At 35.7% G+C, this 27,542-nt stretch overlaps 2 protein-coding genes across 2 annotated transcripts; both read left to right on the top strand.

Annotated features, from left to right (window-relative positions):
- Positions 1-14: 14 nt before the first annotated feature.
- LOC147282124 (uncharacterized) lies at positions 15-9,805 on the top strand. Its single transcript, XM_086249165.1, has 10 exons — positions 15-492; positions 773-962; positions 1,160-1,293; positions 3,154-3,266; positions 3,831-3,954; positions 4,070-4,225; positions 8,641-8,796; positions 9,014-9,093; positions 9,185-9,234; positions 9,340-9,805. Exons 1-10 carry the CDS (start codon positions 94-96, stop codon positions 9,471-9,473), a joined length of 1,536 nt encoding a protein of 511 aa, XP_086105291.1. The 5' UTR covers positions 15-93; the 3' UTR covers positions 9,474-9,805.
- Positions 9,806-18,482: 8,677 nt separating this feature from the next.
- On the top strand, positions 18,483-21,373 carry ABS2 (AP2/B3-like transcriptional factor family protein). Its single transcript, XM_086248125.1, has 3 exons — positions 18,483-19,439; positions 19,822-20,030; positions 21,152-21,373. Exons 1-3 carry the CDS (start codon positions 18,596-18,598, stop codon positions 21,206-21,208), a joined length of 1,110 nt encoding a protein of 369 aa, XP_086104251.1. The 5' UTR covers positions 18,483-18,595; the 3' UTR covers positions 21,209-21,373.
- Positions 21,374-27,542: the final 6,169 nt, after the last annotated feature.

Here is a 27,542-nt window from a genome sequence, read left to right as displayed (position 1 = left end):
TCTGTCTCTCTCTCACTGTCTCGGAGTTGCCAAGGCCGGCCTCTCCCACTAGTCCACCCTCTAAAATTCTCTCTGCAGAAACACAGAAACCCAATGAAGATAACAAAATTTGGGTACTCTCCATTTCTCTGGTTTTCCTTCCTCTGTTTTCTGCAGTACTCTTCTGTTATCTCCTTTGCCAAAACCACACCAACTGCTAGGTTCCCATCTTCACTCATCACCCCAGAAAAGCTTTCCCTTTCTACTCAAACCAAACTTTACAGAACCAAATATTTCACCCAAATACTTGACCATTTCAATTACAATCCCAAGAGCTACCAAACTTTTCAGCAAAGGTATTTGATCAATGATACATACTGGGGAGGCCCCAAGAACAATGCTCCAATCTTTGTCTACACAGGCAATGAAGGAAACATAGAATGGTTTGCTCAGAACACTGGCTTTCTGTATGAGACTGCACCCCATTTCAAAGCCCTCATCGTTTTCATTGAGGTAATTAATAATTTTTATTCATTTCAAATTGGAAAAGCAGGTTCTTCTGTATAAATTAATTTTGTTTCCTGTTCTTATGCAAATTACATTTAAGTGAAAATGTTGTTTTCTGACATATGTTATGCTGTTAGAGGTACGATTGGTTTGAATCATTGATTAGCATTTAGCTACAATCATATTTGAAACGTGTTGTCTTAATTTATAATTTAATAACATAACATATCAGACTGTGTGAAAAAACCGACCCTATTAAATATATGTATAACATGATCAATTGCAGCATAGGTTCTATGGCAAATCTATACCTTTTGGGGGCAACAAGAGTGTGGCTTATAGCAATTCAACTATGCTTGGATATCTGAGCTCCACACAGGCATTGGCAGATTATGCAACTTTAATCACGGATTTGAAGAAAAATTTGACAGCAATTGACTCTCCGGTGGTGGTCTTTGGAGGCTCCTATGGAGGAAGTATGAGATTATTAATAATGTCATTAATTATCAATTATGATCTTCTAAACTAATTTCTTTACTATTTTAGTAATATTGGAATCTTTTTCTTGTCCCGATACGTACATAATCTACAATTGAATAGCTGGTTTGGACTTCTTGTCTTTTTTTTGTGACTTGTGACTTGTGAGTGATGAAATACGTTTAAATATATGCAGTGCTGGCAGCATGGTTTAGGTTGAAATATCCGCACGTTACAATTGGAGCTTTGGCATCATCTTCTCCCATCCTCAATTTCGAGAATATAACGTCTCCTTATAGCTTCAACAACATCATTACTCAAGACTTTAGGGTACTCGCTCTCTCTCCCTCCCTCCCTCCCTCCCTCCCTTCATATATATACATAAGCCGTTCTCGTAATAGATAATTTAACAATAAAAGTATCTTATGTTGTTAATTAAACTATGAATTTAGGTCATTTTTTTGATATATAACACTACGATATTCATGGCTAAAAAAAAAAAACACTACGATCTAAACTGTCAACCCTATATATAATACGAGATCTAAGGTTTAATTTTTTCTTTACCTAGAGTATGTATATCCATATGCGCCCATTATCACATTAGTATTGGACCATATATAGTAGTGTATAAGGGTCACATATACACTATATATGGGTCTGTTACGTTCTCTATTTTTATTAAGTTGTTATTTTATTTTGTTTCAATAAGATAAGTCTTTCACTAGAAGTCAGATTATGATAGATCAGTTGTGGGCTAATAAGTAGGATTAGTGGGATGGTGTAGTTGCTAGTTACTAGGATGTTGTTTCCTTATTTCTACAGATATTGGTTTGTAATAAACACCTATATAAGGTGTCTACTTAATGAATGAAAGAATCAGAAGAGAATTAAGTAAATAATGTTGTTTAATGTTAGAGACTTAGAGGTCAAAACTCTTCAGTTAGCCTTATTGTTTTTTGAGGTCACGGATTCCTTAAAATATCTTTAATCAACATCAGGGTCACATAAATACTATTGTGGTCGGTGGTCCAATAATCATGTGATAATGCATATACCACACACACACACACATATATATTATATAGAGAGAAATTAAACAATTAATGTTAATGAGTTGTTATTAAAGTCTACAAATTAAACATTATAATTATAAGGCATAAATTTAATTTAGACACATAACTATATAAGCTATTTCAACGGGGTCTATGAACTTTAAAATATTTCAAATGTACACCCAATCTATTATCTAAATTGAAAAATGAATTTATGTCCATTGATTCGTTAAGAGATTAGTTACATGACAGCTTGGCTTTTGCTGACCGGGATTACTTGGCGACGTGGTGCTATCTCAGCAAACATTTCCCGCCAAATGAGCGACACGGGCCCACAATTTAATAATAATAGAGAGAGAGTTTGTGGGCCCGTGTCAAGGGTTAGGTGGACCCGTGTTGCTCATTTCCCGCCAAATGAGCGACACAGGTCCACCTAACTGCTGACACGGGTCCACAAACTCATCATCTCTTTCTCGCCCGTTGAACATAAGTGAGGGATTTATATTCGAATTTGGGGGAAAACATGATATTTTTTGGAGACCCGCCAAATGAGCGACACGGGCCCACAATTTAATAATAATAGAGAGAGAGTTTGTGGGCCCGTGTCAAGGGTTAGGTGGACCCGTGTTGCTCATTTCCCGCCAAATGAGCGACACAGGTCCACCTAACTGCTGACACGGGTCCACAAACTCATCATCTCTTTCTCGCCCGTTAAACATAAGTGAGGGATTTATATTCGAATTTGGGGGAAAACATGATATTTTTTGGAGACTAAATGGTCAGGATAGTGTTTGACGAGTGGGAAAGAGGTGATGGGTGTGTGGGCCCGTGTCAACTGGACATGTGTTGCTCATTTGGCGAGAAATGTATCATGAGTTGGTGTCATGTCGCCAATTAATCCCCGCTAGCAAAAGCTAAGCTGACATTTAACTGATCTCTCAATAAATTGATGGACGAAATTTCATTTTTCAATTTACATAATAAATCATGTGTATATTTGAAATATTTGAAAGTTCATGTACCCCGTTGAAATAACATATATAGTTATGTGTCTAAATTGAATTTATGTCTAATTATAATAATAACTCTTTCTGAATAACTATTTTCTCTATTTTATTCTTTGCATGTGAATTAGAGTGAGAGTGAAAATTGCTACAAGGTGATCAAAGGCTCATGGCAACAGATCGAAAACACAGCAAACCAATCTGGGGGACTTGAGCTACTCCGAAAATCATTTAAAATATGCAAGTACGTACAACCACAACTCATATAATAAAGTTATTTGTTCCATCTTTACTAATTAGTTCTTGTATCTTCTTTAAATATATGAGATTCATTTTTATTGAATAAAACATGATTAGTTGAGATAATAATCATAATACGAGTAACAGTATTCATATATTGCAAATGATTGATATATATTTTCATAATCTAAACTGTTTTTTTTAAGGCTCACTTCAAAGATTATCATTGCAAAAAATCTACCAAATCGAAAATCATTTGATCAAATCTAACTATAATCAAATAAATAGATTAACACTTTTTTTTATTTTATAAAAGCATATAAATAGTTGTTAATTATTATAATCAAATGACTAAATGACTTCTGATTTTGAAAAATATTTTACAAATATGATCATTTTAGTGGGCCTTAAAAATGAATAGTTCGAAATATGAGATTATATCATGTGGTGGGTTCAAAAAGATGGTTAGTTTCGTATTAACTCTCTACTAATTAGATTTAGAACATTTTTGTATAAATATATCTTCATGTTAAAAATTAATTCTTAAAATTTGTTTTATTTGTTTCAGAAATTATATTAGTGAAGGTTATCTTGAAGGTTGGCTGTCTACTGCATTTGTTTACACGGCAATGACGGATTATCCTACTCCCTCAGATTTCTTGAGTCCCTTGCCAGCATATCCAGTGAAACAGGTTAAAAGACCAAAAAACAAAAACTATTTTTTCCTTTTCAATTTGGGTTCATGGAGGGGTATGATAGTAATTTTGATATCATGATATAGAAAATCTGAATGTATCGGTGGCGCAGATGTGCAAGGCGATAGATGATCCAACGACCGGGAATGACACATTCGCGAAGTTGTATGGTGCAGCTAATGTTTACTATAATTATAGTGGAGCCGCCACGTGTTTTGATCTTGATGATAACTCTGATCCTCACGATCTCGGAGGATGGTCTTGGCAGGTAGGGGAACATTCCTCCTCTTTTCTCTAAATTCCTCACTTCTATTTTATTTATGGGTAAATTACAATTTAATACCTCAATTTTACCTCGAATTTCAAGTTAGTATCTCAAGTTCAAAAAGTTGCAATTTCATGCATCAACTTTCATTTTGTTTCAAGTTAATGCCTTTGTTAGTCTTGCCGTCAAAAATACCGTTATTTGATGACGTGACACACCACTAAAAGACTTTATTTCAATTTAGTACCTCAACTTTATCATATTTTTCAAGTTCATACCTCAAGTTAAAAAACTTGTAAATAAATAAATGTTTTACAGTTTTTATCTCAACTTCACTCCAGTTTTTTACCCATCAAATCTCTACCAAAATTATCAATCATATACTCATTTTGAAGCTATGAATCTCCTCTTTGCAACCATATAAAAATCATTCAAAAAGGATTTATGAAACCCAAGATAATTGGTCACAAAGTTGGCTGCCCGAAATTGCCAAATTTTCCAAACAAATTGACAATTTCGGGTAGCCTAATTTGTGACTACTTCTTTCGCGTTTCATAGCTCCTTTTTGAATTATTTCTATATGGTTATAAAGAGGAGATTCATAGCATCAAAATGAGTATAAAATTGTTGATTTTGGTGAAGATTTGATAGGTCAAAAGTTGGGGTGAAGTTGAAAAAAAAACTGGAAAACATTTATTTATTTGCATGTTTTTTAACTTGATGTATGAACTTGAAAAACATAGTAAAGTTGAGATACTAAATTAAAATTAAGCCTTTAGTGGTGTGTCACGTCATCAAATAACAGCTTTTTTGATGGCAAGACTGACGGAGGTATTAACTTGAAACAAAATGAAAGTTGAGGCATGAAATTGCAATTTTTTGAACTTGAGGTACTAACTTGAAATCCGAGATAAAGTTGAGGTATTAAATTGTAATTTACTCTTTATTTATTTTTAAAGAAAAAATTTAGAGCAAATTACAATTTAGTACCTCAACTTTACATGTTGTTTCAACTTAGTACCCCAACTTTGAAAACTTGTAAAAAAGTACCTCAACTTTCATTTTGTGTCAAAATAGTACCTCCGTTAGTTTTTCTGTCAAATAAACCGTTATATGCTGACGTGGCAGAGGTATTTTCGTGTTTTTTCTAAATTTAAAAATAATAATATTTTTTTAAAAAAATTTGAATAAAAAAATTCTTAAAATAATTAAATAAAAAAATTTCATAAAACAAAAAAAAAAACCTTTCCCCAGCCATGCCCCACGCCCATCCCCCCTCCCTTCCCCGTCCCCCACCCAGCCCCTCCCCTCCCCTCCCCTCCCCTCCACTCCACTCCTCGTCCCTTACCAGGCCCCCACTCCCCCCAGCCATCCCCTCCCTCCTCCTCCTCCTCGCCCCCACCCAGCCAGCCCCCAGCCATCCTCTCCCTCTCCCTGCCCCCTCACCCCGCAACCCCCCTTGGCGCCCCCTCTCCCCACAACACCCCCGCCCCGCTCCTCACCTTGCAACCCCTACCCCCCGCAGCGCCCCTATCCTGCCCAACCCAGATTGCCACGGACCACAAAACTAGAGAATCGAGGAGGAAGCTATGGTGGGTAGTTTAGGTGTAGAGGTCAATCAAAGTGCTTCTGAAATAAGCGTTGGCTATGAGATGTGCTTTTCTTCGACTTGCAATGGCAGGCCCAACAGCGCGGTTTGGTCCGAAAGCAATGAAGACAAGTCTTCTGCGAAGCCTTTTTCTTTTTATGCTCCAAGCAACCTCCTCGCCCTCACCCCTCGTCCCTTACCAGCCCCCACTTCCCCCACCCATCCCCTCCCCTCCCTCCTCCTCCTCCGCGCCCTCAGCCATCAACCCCATCGCACCCCTTCCCCACCAGCCACAGCGCCGTCGCACCCTCCACCCCTCCCTCAGATGGTCGTTTTGGTGTGAATTTATGAAGGTGTATTATATATATAAAATACATGGCATCGTATGATGAGCCAAAAATAGTGGATCGGGGTGTTAAGGAGATCGAAGAAGAAAGATTCAGGGAGGAGAGAGGAGGAGGAGGAAGGAGAGGGGGTGGATTCATGGAAAAGGTGAAGGATTTCATTCATGACATAGGCGAGAAGATCGAGGGAGTAATTGGGTTTAGGAAGCCAAGTGCAGATGTTATTGCAATTCACATCCCTAGCATTAATCTGAAAAAGGGCATGGTTGGGGGGAGTGGGGGGCGGGGAAGGGAGGGGGGGATGGGCGTGGGGCATGGCTGGGAAAAGGTTTTTTTATTTTTTTATGAAATTTTTTTATTTAATTATTTTAACAAATTTTTTTATTTAAAAATTTTTTAAAATATTATTATTTTTGAAATTTAGAGAAAAAGACGAAAATACCCTTGTCACGTCAGCATATAACGGTTTATATGACAGAAAAACTAACAGAGGTATTATTTTGACACAAAATGAAAGTTGATGTACTTTTTTGCAAGTTTTCAAAGTTGGGATACTAAGTTGAAACAACGTGTAAAGTTGAGGTACTAAATTGTAATTTGCTCAAACATTTATATACACAAATAGAAAACGCATGTGAGTAAATTCCCCCACCATTTACCAAAAAAATAATAATAATAAGGCATAAATTCAATTTAGACACATAACTATATAAGCTATTTCAACGGGGTACATGAACTTTAAAATATTTCAAATATACACCTGATGTATTATCTAAATTGAAAAATGAATTTCTGTCAATTGATTTGTTGAGAGATCAGTTAAATGACAGCTTGTCTATTGTTGACCGGGATTACTTGACTCCGTGGCGCTATCTCAGCAAACATTTCCCGCCAAATGAGCGACACGGGCCCACCATTTAATAATAATAGAGAGACTGAGAGTTTGTGGGCCGTGTCAGGGGTTAGGTAGACCCGTGTCGCCCATTTCCCGCCAAATGAGCGACACAGGTCCACCTAATCCCTAACACGGGTCCACAAAGTCATCATCTCTTTCTCGCTCGTTGAACACAAGTGAGATATTTATATTCGAATTTGGGGAAAACGTGATGTTTTTTGGAGACTAAATGGTCAGGAGAGCGTTCGACAAGCGGGAAAGAAGTGATAGATGTGTAGGCCCGTGTCAAGTGGACATGTGTTGCTCATTTGGCAGGAAATGTATGCTGAGTTGGTGCTACGTCGCCAATTAATCCCCGTTAGCAAAAGTCAAGCTGACATTTAACTGATCTCTCAATAAATTGATGGACGAAATTTCATTTTTCAATTTACATAATAAATCAAGTGTATATTTGAAATATTTGAAAGTTCGTATACCCTGTTGAAATATCATATATAATTATGTGTTTAAATTGAATTTATACCTAATAATAATTCCATAAGCATTCTGTAGATGCCCAATGCTCGTGGTGATTATGTCCTTTAATAAGCATTGCATTGTTCTTGTTGATCGAGAAAAAGTCTTGTATGGAACATGTCCTATATGACCTCGTCTAGGATTCACTCATATTTGTTGTGGCGATCGTATAGGACCTGCCCCACAGAAGACGTTGGCCTTAGTAGGAGCACAATCGCTTTCGGAATTATTTGAGTTCTTGGGATTATTCTAAGTAGTGAGAGTTGGTGGAATAATTAAATTATGATTAAGATAAGTTCAAAATTCGATTTTTTTCCAATGTAACAAAAAAAGCTTATGACTCATTTTATTAGGAGTTTTGCTTGAGCGAGGAGGCACTGAATATTAGGAGTTGAGTCTTCAACATATCTCATTAATTTTATAGGGAAAAGAAATTACCATGCTATAAAGATAATTAAGGAGCAATCAACAAAGAAGAATATGATCTTTTTGTAAAGGTGCATAGTTACAAGGAATCGATTATGAGCCCGATAAAAAGGAAAAACACTTTCGTGAGTAAGAATCAAAACATCTTCTCTAATAAAGAGAGCACATGGGAGCATCCAAGAAAAGCATGTTCTCACAATCAAAAGCTGAGCCTTAACAAAATTATTGATTATAAATAATCTTTATTCCTTTGGAGCCTAACAACTCAAACAGTCAAACCTATCTAGTATTCAGTTCCACCACAAGCTTCAATAGTTTTGGCTTGGGTGAAGGAAATATTACCATTTTAATTACAGGGTTAAAATTGGAAGTTTTATAAGAAATATAATTTTAGGGCATGGGTGTTCCAAACAACAAGTTTGGGTGTCCATAGAATTCAAAATAAAAACTGCATGTTGGGCTCAAGCCTACTGTAACAAATACAATATGCCTGCAGTCCATTGTCATCGTCATCATCATCATCAGTGTACTGAACTTTTGATTGGTTTTTTCTCGACAAAAAAAAAAAAAAAAAAGAACATTTGATGGGTTGGTCATATTCATGATTTCATGTCATGTGTTACCTAGCTTGGCTTAAAATTTGGTGCAGGCTTGTACAGAGATGATAATGCCAACAAGTGGAAATAATGAGCAAAGCATATTCCCAGCTTCTGAGTGGGAATACAAGTACAGAGCTTTGATATGCAAAAAGATGTTTGACATCGAACCTAGGCCCAATTGGATCACTACCGAATTTGGCGGCCATGTGAGTATCATCATTTCCAATCATTCTGTCAATTTTATAAGAATTTTCTGATTAATAAGTGTATACAATATTCTTCTCATAATAACTGATTACATAATCAGTAAATGAAAAACTTATTGGAAAAAAGAATGTTATATACACTCATCCTGCAAGAATTTTTTGGAGATTGAATATGTAGTTTGGATTTTGAACATTGAATATTGACATGTTTTGACAGGATATCAAGAGGGTTTTAAAAAGATTTGGAAGCAATATAATCTTCTTCAATGGCTTAAGAGACCCTTGGAGTGGTGGAGGGTAATGATCCATTTCTTTCTTAATTCTCACCAACATGGCTGAATGCTGAAGATGTATTCACCATTGGAAATTTTTTTTGCTGTTTTTGCAGGGTGCTGAAGAATATATCCAAGAGTATAGTAGCCATTGTTGCAAAAGAAGGTTTATAGTTAAACAATTTGTTCCCAAACTAGCTTACATATAAAAATATGAAAGAAAATTAAGGAGAATATATGGTAACATATTTGTATTATTGGATTTTTACAGGTGCTCACCATGTAGATTTGAGGTTCCAAACCAATGAAGATCCAGAATGGCTCAAAGATGTGAGGAAACAAGAGGTCAAAATCATTGCAAAGTGGATCTCAGATTATTACCATGACCTAGCTCAACTATCTTAATCATTTGATCGCAATTACGGAGTAGTTCATTTGACATGATGATTGAGACCCAGAGAAGTATCAAATGTAAACAAAGGAAATACCGACACATTTTAGTATCCAAAATTCCGATGTGTCTAACATTACTCTTTGCAGAAAAAAAAATAAAAAGACAATGAAGACAAAGCAAAAGAAAGATTTGTCAAAGCCAAGAATGTAATAAAATTTGGGCATGCAGCATGTTCCAAAACGGTTGCTTTTCGATCTGGGTCAGAACTCAGAATTTAATATCTGACAGGCCTGGGCCTAATATATATATATATATGTTGGATACTGTTCTTGCTTTGGGCTGATCTACTGTACCATCTAGCAGGCCAGCAAGCAATGTAGCCAGTGCCACAGCCCACAAACTTAGTCCACATTTCAATATTCTAGCTGACAGGTCCTTAGATTTTGGGTCGACAAAACTTACACGGTTACCCACTAAATAATCAATAATATTAGATCCCACATTTGAATTATAAATAATGTGCCATTATAGGTGTTATTACTTATTGCTTAACTTATGTTGAAATAAATGTGTTTTAGAGTGGGCTATATATGAATCAATAAAAAATATTATCACATTATTTGGAATACAAATTTGAGATTTTTAGCATTATTCCTAAATAATATACAACATCACTATTCACTACCAACTAGTTCTCATAATGTACATATGACGGGTTCTACCACATAACAATAAGTCTTATATACATGTGAAAAGGGATGAGATCACATGTAACGGTGACATACTTCACCATTTTTATTCTTCAAAAACAGGAGCCGCTAATATCCAAAAAGCATAACACAATTTTGGTTAGGTATTAATTAATGATGACATATATTCCATTTAAGTTTGGTATTCTCAAATAGCTAGCCTCTTGAATCAATTAGTCCAACTTGCATATTAATTTTTAGCTAGCTGCCTAACTAAGAGTAGGATGCTAATTCAGTGCATACAAACTGTTGGAACATTAGGAGGCATGTCTGATTTACAAAGCATATACTGATTGTGGATAAGTGATATTGATAGACGTGGTCCCCTTGAGTTAGCTATAGCTTACTTTATCCAAAGTTAGGCAAGGATTAAGAAAGGTCGGTTCATTATTCAACATTTGGCAGAGTGGGTTTTCCATTTGATAGTGAAAATTAAACTGTACATCCATGTCAAAGTCATCCATATTGATATAACGTACTGTATCATGCATTGATGGAGAATGAGATGACAATATAGTCAATGTCAATTGAAAAGTTATTGAACTCCTATTATTGTTAATTTGATAATGTTACATTGCAATGATCAATGTGATATTACTATTGTATATGTGGAGGCCGGCTTATTGACTTCTATAATTATATTAATTGTATCTAATGGTTAAGTATTTGGATGTCCCACCCAAAACTAATTAAAAATAAGTGAAGAGGTCCAACATTTTATAAACTACTATAACACTATGCAACGAAATGTTACTCTCAATGTATGTGAGGTTTTTCTCTCAATACAGACTTTATAGCACAAGAAATAAATCAAAATGAAATACATACAAGCTAGCTACTGTACTTAAGGTTGTGTAACGCATGCTAGCTCCTGTGCTGCAACGTTGCAAAATCTGCAATGCCATTCCATTGTAAGGCAATATTGACAGTCTCTTTCACAAAAGTACGTTTATCTTTCCTGAATTCCTTGTCAATTGAATTGAAGGTCGAGGCCTGTAGGGATCCTATATACAATATGCATATTCCATTATTCCTCTATCTGCAACATTATGTATAGGGTACCCTACATGTTGTTCATGGTCCCGCACTTAGCTATTCAAAATTAACCACCAGGTCCAGGTCCAGGTCCAGGTCCACACCACAGAACCCTACACGTTAAAATTTACAGTAAGTTGTAAGTTCTCCACAGCATGATCAGAGAAGCCACGTGTCAGTGACCCAATTGCATGCATCACCATGTTTTTTACTCCTCTGCTGCTGCTGCTGCTCTTTGATTTCTTATTGCTCACTTTCACAAACATAAAGAAAGCATGCAGATCAGATCTATGTATTATGTAAATGAAGTGTGCACCCACCAACAGGCACCAGCCAGCAGGCAAAAACAGTGGGATGGAATATCAAATATGGACCGTGGAGGACAATATTAAAGCAGAGATGAAAAGTTGGGTTTGAGTTTGGGTTCATTGGACCTGTGGGGCCCACCGGGCTCACTTCACTAAAGAAAGGAAAAAAATATTGATCTTGTGGGCCCAACATTGCATGAGATGGACTGATGGAGCGAGCCATTTAGGGCCAGGCCAGACCACCAGAATTTTGGGAGACGTGGCCTCTTCCATGTAGTTTTAGATCCCACAATTTTTTAGTGTTTTCTCAAAGTCCATGTAAACTCAGCCTGTGGCTGTGAATGAGTAGACATTGCTAGCTAACACATAATATACCTTTGGAAATTGCTACAATATTAATTGTCTCTGTTTTTTAATGAATTTATTTCTAAAAATTATTAATTCAATTTTGCTTGGCTTGGCTGGCTAGTTGGCTAATTAGACTATATGGTTGCATTGGTGACTCTTATAGGCTGCCAGATACATGTATATCATTATATGCTTGTTTGAGTACTTCTGTGTATTATTTATAGTAAAAGCCCACTATAGAGAGAGAGAGAGGTGATGAGAAACTACTTGGGGTGTTTGGTCTCTGAGATATATTTTAATTAATGCTTTAATTAATTGCAGGCCAACTAATAATTTCTTGGGCAAATTCATTTTTTGTCTGATATGTCAGACCTTTCGCTGACTTCTAGTAGCATACCTTTCACCATATTGAATCATTTAAGCTAGCTGAAGCTCATGTGTCTTGTAATTATAATTTCTCTTTTTAATTTCAGTGCTATATGATCATAACATATGTCAAAATAGTCTCTAATTCAATCCAGTAGGAACATTTTGCCATCACCAAAAATGGGAAAATTTAATTCATCATTTCAGCAACAAACAAATATATTTGTTTAATCGATCACTACATATGCATTACACAGCTATACTGATGAAAATTCAATGATTTTGAATTCTTCTTCTTTTTTTGGCTGATTATAGAAAAAGGGTCATCAGGCCTTTTGACTGGTACAATCCAATTTGTGATGCGCTCATATATTTTTTCATATAATATGTTGCTAAATATTGGAACAGACGCATTACCTGAGCCAATTCTTTTCATTATATATCTAGCTGAATATGTTGTATCCACTCCCTCCTTATCCATATATCCCTATCAAATTAAACCCGATTACCAAATCTCACCTGGAATTAATCATCAAATGTTGAACGAAAATATAATAAATTAATAATACTCTACATTGATTAATGCAGTCTAACTAATAAATTAGGTCTAAAAAATCGGCTCCATAAATTTGCAGGTGTGGACTGTTATCATTGTGTGCGGTCCATTACAAAGACATGCAATCTTCATGTGAGGACCAAGGTCCCCACTTTAGCTAGACAGCTGAGATAAAAAATTATATTATCATATATGAAAATGTGGGGTATATATCGACCAACCCTTACCTTTTTTTCTTTTTTTTTTGTCAAAACAAACCCTTACGTTACGACTTATGATCGAAAACTGTAATTTAACACTATCGATCCTTAATTCAAGAGGATATGCCATGTTTTACACCCTGGCCTCGGAACTCATTATAAAAGTCACATTAATACACATTAACAAAGCAATGCTCGATCATTAGTGCTGACTTGACGTATAATTTGATCACATTAATTAGCCACTCTCGTCTTAATTTGTAGTTCTTTTGTTCAATCTATCTTTGTAATTTGTTGTTTGAACCCTTAACACATCCCAGTTCTATTTTGATAATTTTTAACTAAAACAAAAAATATTGAAGTATCATAAATTTTGATGAAGTTAAGGAATAAAATTAAGAAAACAAAAGTCCGTTTTATAGTTTCGATCCTTTCAAGTCTCATTCATTTTGATAATATTATTGCATGGCTGCATAATGCATTGGGATTCCAATTATTCTAATATGCATATGCTAATAATGATAAGATTATTTTAAAAATGCTTATCATCAGAATAATTATTGAGTAATGAATTATATATGCTTTCAAAAAGACTGGAGAAAATATCTGAACGTTGCCTCCACTTGGTGGATCCCAGATATTTGTTTGTTTAATATTGTATATTTCTGCCTGGCCAAAAAAAAAAAATTTGAATATAGAAGGTGTTATAATTAGTTTACATGTTTCTTTACATTTGGCAAAAGGTGATTATTATATATACAAGTTGTTATAATTTAAAGAAATTAGGGGTGGAAAAAGAAATAAGAGGAGCTATAATTCCAAGAAAAAAGCCAATGTTCCCCATAATTAGTCACAAAAATAAAAATAAAAACACTATACCAGAAAAGAAACATGCATGTTATATTAAACCTGATTAGAAAATTAAACATAATGCATGTCCCCACCATTAAGAATCTAATGTTCAAAAAGCATAACGTACAGGCGCCATGTCCAATGAATCAGCAATGCATGTAAATTGATATATTATAAGTCTCTCTCTAAACCATATGGTGTAATGTAGCTATGCAAATTGCGTATCAAGGTTTAAGATTACGATACATTGTTTGTGGCCTTGTGTTTAGGTACGTGTTTCAGTGTTTGTGTTTGCCAGTTTGGACACTTCTATTGCTACATTGAACCGATCATACATCTGAATTAAGCAGCAGCCACAATATTTCAATAAAATAATCACATACCAGCCATCATGCATTTTTTGGGCAACTGACCACACTTTTATCAGATACAAAATTCTAAAATAACCTTTATATATAGTTTATTCTAAGATAGGAGAAAATTTTGTGTGTAACGAAAGTAAGGGTGTACCCGACTTCTTTACACTCACAATAAATACATAACTAGTATGCGAGGTGATTTGTAAGAGTAAAAGGCTATACCCATATTCACACAAGCTTTTCTCTTTTAATAGAGCACAAAATCTTAAAATAATCCTTGAAATACATAAAAGCCACTCATAGTTAGTAAATTCGCATTTTGTACGCATACATACGTATTTTTGAACAAAACTTATGTTTTTTGTATTTTTCAAAAGATAAGAAAAAACAATCTGTATTTTAAATCCAAACATATAATACACATATTATTCCCGTATTACCACATATTATTCTGTATTTCTACATATTATTCACTTTTTTCTTTTGAAAAAAATAAAAATAATATATTAATTTTAAAAAATAAAAAATATATATTATATCCAAATTTTTCAATTCCAAATAATACATGTACGCATTTTATACGTATTGTTGCCGTCCTGTATATTACTAACTATGAAGCCACTATTAAACAAGTCTAGTTAATGCAATGCAATTATAACTTTTTTAAACTAAAATTTAAAAGGCTCAAATAGAGTACAACTATATTTAATTACTAAATTTATTCAAATATAGATTCATCGTGAACTTGATCATCTTGTGAATAAATTTGATGACTTCAGCTAGCATTATTGTTTCAGAAACCCAAGTTTTTACCTGGTCAGATATCTCATTTTTCATTTCCTCAGGTAAAAAAGGGAGTGATAGACCCAAGAAATTGAATGCAAAAAGAAAGGCATGGACTTTAGTAGGGGCCGGGGGAAGTCTCATCAGCTCTCACGGATTGGTCTTCCAAAAACCAGGTGGTGTCTGGAGCGGGTTTTAATTTAATTTTAATTTTACTTGGGAATTGAAGAATTCTCAGAAATGGAAATATCAAATTCTGTCTTTATTATTATACAAAGTGTCAAAGACTACCTCCTCCCTCTTAAATTCCTCAAATATCTCATTGGCCCGTCATGTTCCCTGCTGCTCTAGAAAGATAATTAAAACAATATATAAATTATATACAGATTTTTCCAGATTATATTGCAGAAGACTGAGAGTGAAGAGAGAGAGAGAGAGAGAGAGTTACATATAATACATTACATGGCAGACTCACACCCACTAACACACACTGTGTCTGTTTGAGAGGTTTCTTTGTGGTCAAGTATTCCCGTACCTGGCCAAACAACATCTTTCACCAACCTATAAAAAGATTTCAGGGTGAGTCTCACACTCTCACAGTCTCACACTCTCACTTAACCAATTTTCTCTTTTGCTTTTTTCCTTATTAATTTGATGATGTCATTATTGTCCTCTCAAAATATCCCAATATGTGATTTCAGATTTTCTTTTTTTCTTTTTCTGAGCTTGACTATATAATTATTTGGAATTCAACACTCACCTAACAATTGGGGTCATTTGGATCCTTAATATGGGGAGGTCTTTAATTAATAATTAGCTACATGTTGACCCATTTAATTAGGTAGTCTCTATTGACCGTTTTCTAGTTTATCACTTCCAGGTGGGCAATCAATTGAATAGGATGGGATCAGTTGTCAACCTATTGGTGAGTATGATTTAGAGAAATTTTTTATGTGACTGGTAACATTTCATGACAATCAATTAAATAATATAAGTTTAGCAATTTATTTAAGTCTCGATACTTTTGAAATTTTAATATATCTCGTGTCTAAATATGTGTCTAGAGCGTTATCCAATATTTACATACATATAATTCATTTTGCCGATTTCCTTTTTCCTACATTGGATGAGATCTGATTTATGAACTATCCTAACAGTAACTCTTTAATTTCCTTACTATTAGGCTAGCCCTGATGACTTATTTTGCAACTTACATGTAATAACAGCGAACAAAATGGTCTCACCATTAATTACATAATTCTTTTTTAAGTTGGGTTTATAGTTACAAATTTATTATATGTAAGTCCACCAAACAGTTTTATTATATGTACAACTAAGTCTAGCAACACGTTGTGGGTTGGTGCCATGTTGTGTTCATATTGTGTGAAAAATGACTCAACTCAAACACATGTTGTCAAACTAACGGGTGAAAAAATGCCAACACAAGCACGACACAAAAAATAACCTGTGAACACAACACGACTCGTTTCACATGAGTCTTCACAATTTCAACACAATACGATAAGTCTCAACCTAAACACGAAATTTCATGCAAAATCGTATTGGGTTAATGACTCATGTAATTTTCCAAGTTTATGTACAACATTAATTAGGGTTACACGATACAAAAAATGTGTTAACATGATATGCTATTAGGACCGTGGGATTGAAGACAATGACTAGTCCAGTCAATATATATGATTTATTGATTGAGACGAATTGCATGGTACCCCTTATGATAGGGAAATGAGTATGGAGAGTAAGGAAAGGACACACAAAAAATTAATGTTGTTGAATTGGTATTAGAGAATGAAGATAACACATCCAACAACCTTTATTGTGTGTGTGTTCCCACATGTAGTACGTGTATATACTACTTAAAATTAAAACTAACACAACTAATAATCCAACACCCTTTTTGTGGGGGATGAAAATGGTGTCTGAATCTACCTGGAAATTAATTGAGGTGGGTTTTGTCCGAGTCTCAAAGAAAAGACACAATCCAACTATAAAGATAATAGGGCATGGAATATAAAATTGAAATTGGGGTGAAAGAATACACCTATAGAGACAGAGCTAGGCAGAGACCAAGAGAGAGAGAGAGAGAGAGACCCCAGTTAGTGTGTTTTGTCATGAGAATTAATATGAGGGTGAGAGAGAGATGGGAGTGTGAGGGAAGGATTGAAACACGAGTACTAGTGTCCCAAAAGGGGTGTCTTGATCTCCAATTGGACAAATCTTATCTCATCCCTCTGCTTAATGCTTATTGGAAAGGGAAGGGATCTGTGGATTTTTTCACACGTCCAATCCCTATTTTAAAAACCAAGGAATGGCCAACACACCAATAATGCATGCTGTCATGCACGTGATCTAAATCACTATATATTCTTCCCCATTTCCATATATATAGATATCTATCTTAAAACTTGGACACCATTTAGCCTTTTATCTCAAAAAAACATAAACAAAATCACCACACACCAAAATTCACCAATATGAAGTACCAAAAGCATTTTTCACAACCTTTCTTACCATTGCCCAATGCCCATTGAATCCTAATCACAGTTGTTGTACATGCATCCATAATTTATTATAATTGTCATATATGCGAGGATAATTATTGTTGTTGATATGGATAAATTTTAAGTAACTGTTGATTTATATGAATTCCACGTATCCTAATCAAATCCCCCAATTCGCTAAAAGCAAACTTCTTGTATACTTTATGAGAAAAAAGAAAGAAAGCAAACTTATTTTAGTTAAATTAGGTTCCTATGGCTTTATTACAAGTGAACTATAAAAACTTTAGAGCTTAATTGGTATGGTTGGGAAAATGTATCCCATGTACATGTGCTCCATAGCAGTGAGGGAGTGCAAAACCAGGTGCTAGGCCAGCCGTTGGATCGATGCAAATTACCAGGTGATATTATTACTTCAGAGTACTCCATGTCCCCACCATTAATTTGATTAAATTGTTTGGTAATGTAGTAGTAACATGGGGTGTTCCATAACAAAATAGTTTTTATACAAATGAAATAGTTCATCCCAAGAGCTATCTCTGATCTTCTTCTTTCTTTCTCAAGATTCATCAAGGTACATGTTCTGTCCAATTCAGCAAATATCACTACTCTTTAATTCATTTCTTATATATATATATATATATATATATATCTCTCGGCCCACATTATTTTTCAGAACAAAAGCTATTCAATTCCTTGCTCAAAATCCCAATAAAACACACATACAAGGTAGTAGTGTATATATATGAAATTTACACTGAAAATAATGATTGAATTTTTTCATCACGCAAAACCTTAAAGTAGTACCTCTCGTACTTACATTTCCATGTATATCTCTCTCTCTCTCTCTCTCTCTCTCTCTCTTGTTGTCGTATCTTGGTAGCTCCATCAAATAGTTGTCACAGTTTTTACCGAAAAAAAAAAATAGTTGTCACGGTTCTCACATCAAACCCATAATCAGCAGCACGCCTGGCTAGCTATCAATTTCCCTTGCCTGGCTTCCCCCACAGTCTCCATATATTCATCACGCACCCAGACATCATCTCTCTCTCTGGAAAATGTCCATAAACCACTTCTCCTCAGACCATCCTGCAGAAACACAGTGGTGGACTCGTGCTGCTCAACAAGAAGAGGGACATTTCGATCACTCCCAATTCTATAACAACCAGCAGCACAATTACCAAGCCTGGCTTAACTCCCACCCCCAACAACAACACCAACAAGCTTCTGCCTCTGCCTCTTCCATGTCCGCCTTCCAAACCCCCACCCTCAATTTCAACCTCAACCACCACCACGATCAAAACGCCAACAACGAACCCGAGGAGGAGGATCTCGACGCCGACTACGACAAGGAGCCGATGTTTGAGAAACCGCTCACGCCCAGCGACGTCGGGAAGCTGAACCGCCTGGTGATTCCGAAGCAGCACGCCGAGAAGTATTTCCCGCTCGGCGGCGGCGGCGGCGACTCAGCCGGAGAAAAAGGCCTGCTGCTGAGTTTCGAGGACGAGTCGGGCAAGTGCTGGCGGTTCCGCTACTCCTACTGGAACAGCAGCCAGAGCTACGTCCTCACCAAGGGCTGGAGCCGCTACGTCAAGGAGAAGCGCCTCGACGCCGGCGACATCGTTCTGTTCGAGCGCCGCCGCACCAACAGCGACCGCCTCTTCATTGGCTGGAGGCGCCGCAGTCAGGCGCAAGATAGCGGCGGCGGAGCTGCTTCTGCCGCGGCGCAGGTTAGCGGCGGTGGCGTTGTAGAAAGTGGTGGTAGTAGCGGTATAAGTCGGGTTGGCGGGAGCGGGGCTGGGGCGGGTTGGACGAGGATGTTCTATTCTGCGCACCCTTCTTATCCTGCGCACCAATACCAACATAGCGTGCCATACCCACCTGACTCTCTACATGCAGCAGGTAATGTAGTCTACATTCATTGTTCACGTTTTTAACCCCATCTCTTACTCCCACTGTTTTAATCTGTTACTTACGCACGTTAAAAGTGCGTGAAAAACACCTTCCTATTAGTTTGGAGGAATGTGCTTTCCAATCAAATAAATAATTTTTAATCCCGGATCTTAAATTTGTGATATTTATGTTGCCCAATTTTAATATTTTTTATATGCATTTTGGTAGCTTCACTCAAATTTAAATGGTAGCCCAAATGCCCAGAATGTCATTGCCTTAAATTTTGTCTCTGCTAATTAATTAAGCAGCTATATATATATATATAAGTGGGCAAATTGTGGCATTAATCTAATTACATGCACGTAATTAATGGAATGTATTACTAGTGCAGGGTCGTCTGTTCATCAGAATCATCAAACGACGACGTCGGGAGGGAGCTCCTCGAAGATACTGAGGCTTTTTGGGGTGAACTTGGAGTGCCAGCAGGCAGTTGATCATGAGTCCGAACCATCCACACCAGACGGCTCGTCGTCTTTGTCAAGCGGCCAGGGTCCAACCCAGCAACAGTTGTACCCTCCTGCTTACTATGCAGACCACAGGGTACGCCAACTATCATTCTCTTAAATCATTAATTATTATTTATATATATATATGTGCCATTTTGTTTCCTCTAATCAGACAGATTAATATGAGACCAAGAGAAATGCTAGCTAGTGTTAGCATTAGCGACTGATAGTCGTTGATTGGTTTGACTTTTATCAAGAGTTTTATATCTATCAACGATTCAGAACCCCTGACGTACGTTTAGGGGCAATCTATACTAGCAAAACCACACTAGAGTTGAAAGTTAATTAATGAAAAAGCTGGTAAGCATGCATCTAGCTGGTTGGATTTAAGTCAACAAATATATTTGGACAGTTTCGATAAAAATGACAACTTTTGAGGCTACAATTGAGCCAAATTAAAGAATGATGGACCAAAACCCAACTTTACCCGATGAAGGTCAGTATTGGCCTGAGTTCATTTCAATAATGCATAAAAATACACCACCACCGCAAAAGCATGAGATCGAGCAGCTTTTGTGGACTGGTCTCTCATTATCCCATATTTGAACCAAGTTTGATTTTTCTTTTTGCCCCTGGCTATATATGTTATGAGCCTTATATGAATATAGCTGTTAGGTCATATATGTGGAATATTTTAGGTATTGACTCTCTCTTTAAGGCGGTCATGTGGACTATTTGCATATATATATAGCTGCCATATCTGAACTTTCCCTAGTCGTTAAAGTTTTTTTTTTTTTTTTTTGTTTCTTTCAATTTTTCAATAGTTCACACTTCGTCCTGCTGCTAATATGTTAGAACATCAAACTACAAAGTGCCATATAAGTAATGTTTTTTTATTTGATAATCTGATAATTAAGTTATATGACAGACTGTTGATGATTGATATAATATATAATTATGTTCACAGTCGAATATATAGTATAACATGTGCTACAGTGTTAGTAGCAATTATTCAAGCTGTCCAAAATTAATTGATGGTCAAGTAGAGAACAGTATTATTGCTACTTGGTAGGCATGTAGGTCAAGTAGTGGCGTTAATGGCATTTGATAGGGGGTCTTTCAGAAACCTATAAAAAGAAAAAAGAAAGAAAGTGGAAAAAAAAAAAAACCAAAGCACTGATTTTCACAATGTAATTGATTTTGTGATTGCAACAGGATATCACTTTCTCCTCCTCCCGAGATGTCAACCCAATGAGAAATCGCCGAGGATGATAAAAAGATCTCTGTGGATGTGACGTCCCTTGATTGACTTCAATTTATATTCTAACCCACTTGGAGAAAAATCCACATCAGAAGAGAAAATATTCAGAACCCAGAAAAAAAAAAAAAAAAAAGAAGAAGGGTATATATATATATATATATATAAATATATATTAAAAAAAGAGAAAAATCCCAGATTTTCAGGCCAAGTTTGGGCAAGGCAGGGGGTGAAGGGAACCAAAAGGAAGGTCAAGGTGGAGAGGAGGTGGTGGGGAGAAAAGGGAGTGATGCTTGCTAGCTAGCTGCAGGTAGCTTAGGGGGGTGGGGTGGGGTCCACATGGAGGTGACGTCAGCCATATTATGTCCATGGCAAATGGGTTGTTGAAAATTGATCAGCTAGAGTGAATTGATGAAGAATCTATTTAATTACTACACACTGTTGAGATTCTGTAAGAAGATTTTTCATAGAGGATCATGATCATAATAATGGAAGGGTATGGTGGTGGTGGTGGACTGGTGGTGATGGGTGGCATTAGTGGGTTTTGGGTGTGGGTGGGTGGACTTGAATAGATGGGTGACAGACAACCTGCAGCAGCTCAGTCTTGTACTAAGTACTTCTTCATCACTAATTAACTAGCTAAATACCACATACCAGTACTAGCTAGCTCCTTCTGTCTAATTTCTTAAGAGTTTTATTTCATATTTTCATTCTAATATTCTCCCCCTTTTAAGTAGCTAATCAATCAACTAAGCTGGTTTTGATGCTCTGGTACTAGCATTCATTTATTTGCATAGTGTTTGACAAATTTTATTTATTGGAATTTGCTTCTGTGTACTTGATATCAGAAAGAAAAGTCTTCTGAATGAATAGTATTGATCTGTCCAATTCCATGTATATCCATATATGGTCTCATATTCTCTTAATGATGATAATGATTTGATGACACAAATCATCAAAGATGTGGAAAAATAAGACTAGTGTTGGTTACTGCTTAACTAGAAGCAATAGGTTATTGACTACTAATTTACTCAATGATTTTACCTTAATTACTATATGGTGTATTTCCTCGGGCATGTGCTTGAAACACTTGAAAGTTTGGACTTTGCAGCAACCTCCATCACTACTTTTGGCTTAACTCGCCTGCTAAAGACTAAAGAGGTTAGAATCCACCACATGATATGATTCAAACCACACAGGAGTTTTTGCTCACTAAGATGTCAATTCAGACCAAACCAATGAATGCCTGTCCTAAAATGACAATTTTCAGGGTGCTATCAAACTGAAAGATGATGCAACCCATCAAAGAAATGCCCCAAACGCAATAATTGGACAGCGAATCCCTTGTATTATTAGTACGTAGTACAGTTCACTAGTTCCCACGCTGTTATCCTGTTAGATAATTACTCAACTTTGAAAATTGAAATCATTATTGAGATATAAACAATATATCAAACTAAACAATGCGGAACATGTGTTGAATACAAGTTACATAACATGTCAATACAAATGAATTACACAAAAAAGGGAATAGGGGCAGATGGAATAACTGTATGCTAAGCATTTGCCATGTGATTGTGAGGGCCCATAAAGATTGAGACAAGAGTGATAAACCATTGACCTTCGATCAGGCTTCTGGAGATGGAGTCCAATGTTTAGTGGCTCACTCCCTCTACAAGTGGGGATGAGGGTCCCCAGATATATCATACATATAGATTTGTGTAGTTATGATTGAACTCCTAGTCAGTGGCAAATAAAAGGAATGAAGGGACTCTTCCTGTATATTTAGTTTGTCCTCCTGCCAGAATAATAGTTCAATCATTCAGACCCAAGTACACTATACAAAACAAATTACACCATGTGAGTTTATATTTTTTCTTCCCATTCCCACTCAGACTCAGCCTCAATGATAGCAGGCTTTATTTATTATTGCTTTGGAGCATTAGGGTCAACCTCACCTTCACCTCACTTTGTACCAGCCTTAGGAAAAAAGAGCACCACTAGTCTGTGACTACTTTAACCTCTTCAACCTTAAGAATAAATTAATACCCAGCAATAGTGCCAGTGTATCAGCAATATTAGGGCAACCACCAAAATGTCCTTAAGAAACAAAAACATGGAAACATGATTTCAGTTTGATATAAACAGCTGATTTGAAAAACCTTAAAACAGCCAAAGAGGGTGATCGACATATTGGATAGAAGATATTTGAGTATATTAACTAAAAAAACCAATTAATTTTGGGTCTTCCAAATATACTCATATTGCCTTCAACTTACCCATCTAGGATGAGATCAGGCTATATATGGAGTTTTATCCCAAAAAGCGTTAATACAATTTAAGAAAGTATCTCATTTAATATACTCAACTTTGTTTGAGTCATTTATGATTTATCTATGTTAGACAACACTGAACTCCAAAAAGGCTTATACCATCATTCACTTACAACTCCATTTTATATGTGGAGATGCTAACAGATGGAAGGAAGGAGAAACATATTACATATAGGCGCAGGTGCAGCCCGATACCCTGCACCTGGAAACCAACAAAAAATGGAAAATGAGGATCAAACACGAGTTCACTTGCAAACAAGGCTTTGACCATGTTACATAACTACTAAACCCCAAAAACTTAAGTTGTTAGAAAATGAGCGCCAATAAATATCAAATTTAGAATCTGATATGAGATAATTAATTATACTTAATCCACACAATTCCTAACACATGCCCCATCAGCAAGTTGAAAAAGATAAAATTCATAGGTCATGGACTATGAATCTGGAACTGTGCCAGATCCTCCATCATATATGCAAGTCATTTTCAGTCTTCTCTCCCTCCACCCTGCTCTGTACATAAAGTGTCATTCACCCTTCCATTTTATGTCCCATATAAGTTGTCCGTCATATAAAATTTTTCCAAATAAGAAAAAAGGCACACCATGCTGTATCTGCAGCTTCAATCCTATTCAGATGGCTTTCCTGAAGATTCACTAGTCCAGCAGATATTACAATGTCCAATGAAAAAGGGACAATAATGATATCATTTGTAAACAGTGGACATATACAACTCGATTGATCGATATGTTGAGGAATCATCCAGGCTGGATCAGACATTCCTGTTCCAACCAAAATAATAATCTAGTTAGATATGCAGAGGATAACACAAAAGCTGCAGAAATTATTTCTTGTGACTAAATTCCTATTTCATGCATATCTCTCACCCTCGATCTATAATCCCCACAAGCAATAATTAAGCAAGTGTGATTCAAATAAGAAACCTTTTGTGCTGGTTTCCTTTAGCCAAACTTTACATCAATATTGTTCTCAACTTTAACATTTTGAAAGCGTTATTTGACCAGGTGTCTGTTTTACTTCGAATAATGATCACATATTATGTGTTCCAGCCAAACTAAATTAGCTCTAATACCACTTGTTGGAGGCCCAAGTCTTTTGGCTCCCTACATTACATAGATATTGTCTCTCACTTCACCATCCTGAGAGCATACAAATGTGAAATTTTACCTTAAAAGACATTTATGCAATTTAGGGAACTATATATCCCACTTAATATGTCTAATGCTAGACAGTCACTTAAACTTAGATGCACACAATTTATTTCTAATAAGGACAAAAAAAAAGATTAATCAAGGGCTACTTGTCAAAAGAGTATAGCATGCATTTCTTCAATCTCCCACTAGTCACAGTAGCAGCAATTAATTTGGATTTGATTGTTTCCAAAGTCCAGTTAATTGTTTGTGTTTCTTAATTATCATACAATAGAATAGGCCATATTACTGTTTTTACATGCAACTAGCTATACAATGGAACTAAAACTGGCAGCATACCATCAGGCATTGCTCTGCTCAGCAGACTAGACTTAACACAGATATGGAGCCCAGGAGTACTTCTGTAAGATACTTTTCCCAACAATCAAAGTTCTACAGGGTATATGTGGCATGCGAATATAATATGTACCATATTTTAAGAGAGAATAACATATGAGGTGTACGTAAATTCCACATTTCAAGCACTGTATTAATCACATTTCTTGAATTTTGTGTTAGGAGTACTCAAACGTACATGTCAAAGATCATGCCAAATTTTGTTACAAACTGACCTCTAGGAAAGAAATATTGTGCTTCCTTCATTGTTCACCACATTACAATTCTAGAACATATCTGTGAGGATGATAATGAGAGGATCTATGGACTCAATCTAGGCGTATTGATTAAGTGATGAATACTCAAACTTTATAACAATTGTTTTGACCAAATTAATTGCGGTATAAGATTATAGGGGTGGACCCATTAAGGGTACAGTGTGGGCAGTTGCCCCTACTCATAAGTTGACAAACACGTTACATTTCTGTAACATTCTAACGTTTTCTTTAATATTTTTTTTCAAAAAAGTAGACTGTAGTCCTTATGACTTTGAACTGAAACTTTGTGGACACTTTTTTTTTTAAATAAAACCTACCATTGCCACGTCTTTTCTATTTTTTAATATTCAACACCAAGCACTTGAAAATGGTGCTGAGCACTCAGCAATGTTTTTTTTATAATAGCTGAGCATTGCAACAAGCGCTCGCCGTTGATTCCTTCGCCTGTTTTTTAGGGTATAGAGTACGAGTTCACCACATATTTTATAGGGTGTATAATGAAATTTATAAAAGCTGCATATTAAATTTTAACTCTAAAATAAAACTTAACATAAAACCAACAATCCAACATCAAGTGCTTGAGGGAGAAGAAAAATAAACTTCTCGGCGCCAGAAAATTGTGAGAAAAAAAATGTGTGCCCGTACATTTATAGGACTTTAATTAATTAGAAATTTAAAAGTTATAAGGGTTTTGTCTATAAAAAGTAAACTTGGGACTGAACTAGAATGAAAGTATGGGGGTAAGATATTAAAATGCTTGAAAGAAGCTGAACCAAGGACAATGAGAAATATTTAAGAGTTTTTTTCTCTCAAAGAAAAAATTATATGAAAACTTCCTCTTATCTTGGGCACACGAAGAAATTTTTTTGGATATGCCTTAAGATACAATTACTTCTTTCTAGTAGCTTGCAATGCAAGGACGTGCATTTAGAAGTCATGTTCATTTAATGATTTGGAAAACTGCGACCTTTTAAGGACCCAAAATCATGCCCACAAGTATCATATCTCTAGCAACCTTGTAAAGACCCAATTACCCAAACTCTTGTTATGGACGTTGTAGTGACCGTGAGGCCACATATCAGGTTGACTCTGATAACTTTTGTCATGACCACATTTTATTAGGATACCTCAAAAAAGACTAATCGCTAATGAACCTTCATGTAACTGCTTACACAACTCAGATTCATCTAGTACGTACAAGGTGTCCTAGCCTTCAAATAATAAGATCAAGAGTCCGACTTTTATGAGAAACTAATAATAAGAGATTATTTTATAATAGTCCTTGAATTAATTAAATGATACATAATTTTTTGGCATTATGTTAGATTTTAATTTTGGAATTTCGAGCTCTTCAAAGTTAAAACCTAGCTAACATGTAAATTTTACAAACCTCATTTTATACTTTAGGAGAATTTGAGACAAACTCATTGACAGATGAAGTAAAAAACAAGATGAGAAAAAAAATGAATTTTGGTGAGGTTTTTTTATTTATTTATAAAAATTAGTTATTTAAAAGAAGTTATAAGGTAATAAAATGAATATAAGTGAGGTTTTAACTTAATAAAAATATATATCATTGACTTAATCTAAAAGCTACTATAAAACAATCCCTCATATTTAATCTTTCATAGAAACCATTCCGATAAGATCAATTTCCTAGAGAAATGGAATGTATCTTATGATTGTTGTCTCATAAATATGAAAATTGAAAAATACCCGGTGAACTATAATTCGCTTTAAAAATACTCGCACACCACAAAGTCAACTATCTACGGGAAGACTGGCAATTTTGTGATTAAAGATATTAATAGCTGAATAAAAATGGCAAAAAGCTTCAGAATATAATATTAATTCCCTGAATAAAAATGACATCTATGTGGTTAAATATCATTATAACTGTGAATGCATGTGTCCAACATTTATGGGTTCTGTAACAGGTGGGGAAATTTAGAAAGAGCTGCTTCAAACATGGTGTGCACGTTAAGTCAAGACAAGAAACGTGTCAACCCCTAGCATGCAAAAGTGAAGAGAAGACCCCAAAAAAATTTAATATCTATATTGATCTCTTTCTGAAAAGAAAATCAATATATATATATATGGAGCTAGAAAACGTCGGTGCCCCGTAATTAGCATGCAAATCCCACTATTACCCTTAATACCATAATAATTTCAGTGCACACCCCCACATCTC

Source organism: Dryas octopetala, chromosome 6 (assembly GCF_963921425.1).
Source record: "Dryas octopetala chromosome 6, drDryOcto1.1, whole genome shotgun sequence".
Classification (NCBI taxonomy): Eukaryota; Viridiplantae; Streptophyta; class Magnoliopsida; order Rosales; family Rosaceae; genus Dryas; species Dryas octopetala.
Note: the sequence above shows the minus strand (reverse complement) of the source record. Positions and strands in the feature narration are given on the sequence as shown.

Excerpts from the sequence above, each read along its gene's own strand:
- LOC147282124 (XM_086249165.1), top strand. The coding sequence starts at position 94 with ATGAAGATAACAAAATTTGGGTACTCTCCATTTCTCTGGTTTTCCTTC. Across the intron at positions 4,226-8,640 it reads TCGGAGGATGGTCTTGGCAG|GCTTGTACAGAGATGATAAT; the intron begins GTAGGGGAACAT and ends AATTTGGTGCAG. Across the intron at positions 8,797-9,013 it reads CTACCGAATTTGGCGGCCAT|GATATCAAGAGGGTTTTAAA; the intron begins GTGAGTATCATC and ends ATGTTTTGACAG.
- ABS2 (XM_086248125.1), top strand. The coding sequence starts at position 18,596 with ATGTCCATAAACCACTTCTCCTCAGACCATCCTGCAGAAACACAGTGG. Across the intron at positions 19,440-19,821 it reads TGACTCTCTACATGCAGCAG|GGTCGTCTGTTCATCAGAAT; the intron begins GTAATGTAGTCT and ends TTACTAGTGCAG. Across the intron at positions 20,031-21,151 it reads CTTACTATGCAGACCACAGG|GATATCACTTTCTCCTCCTC; the intron begins GTACGCCAACTA and ends TGATTGCAACAG.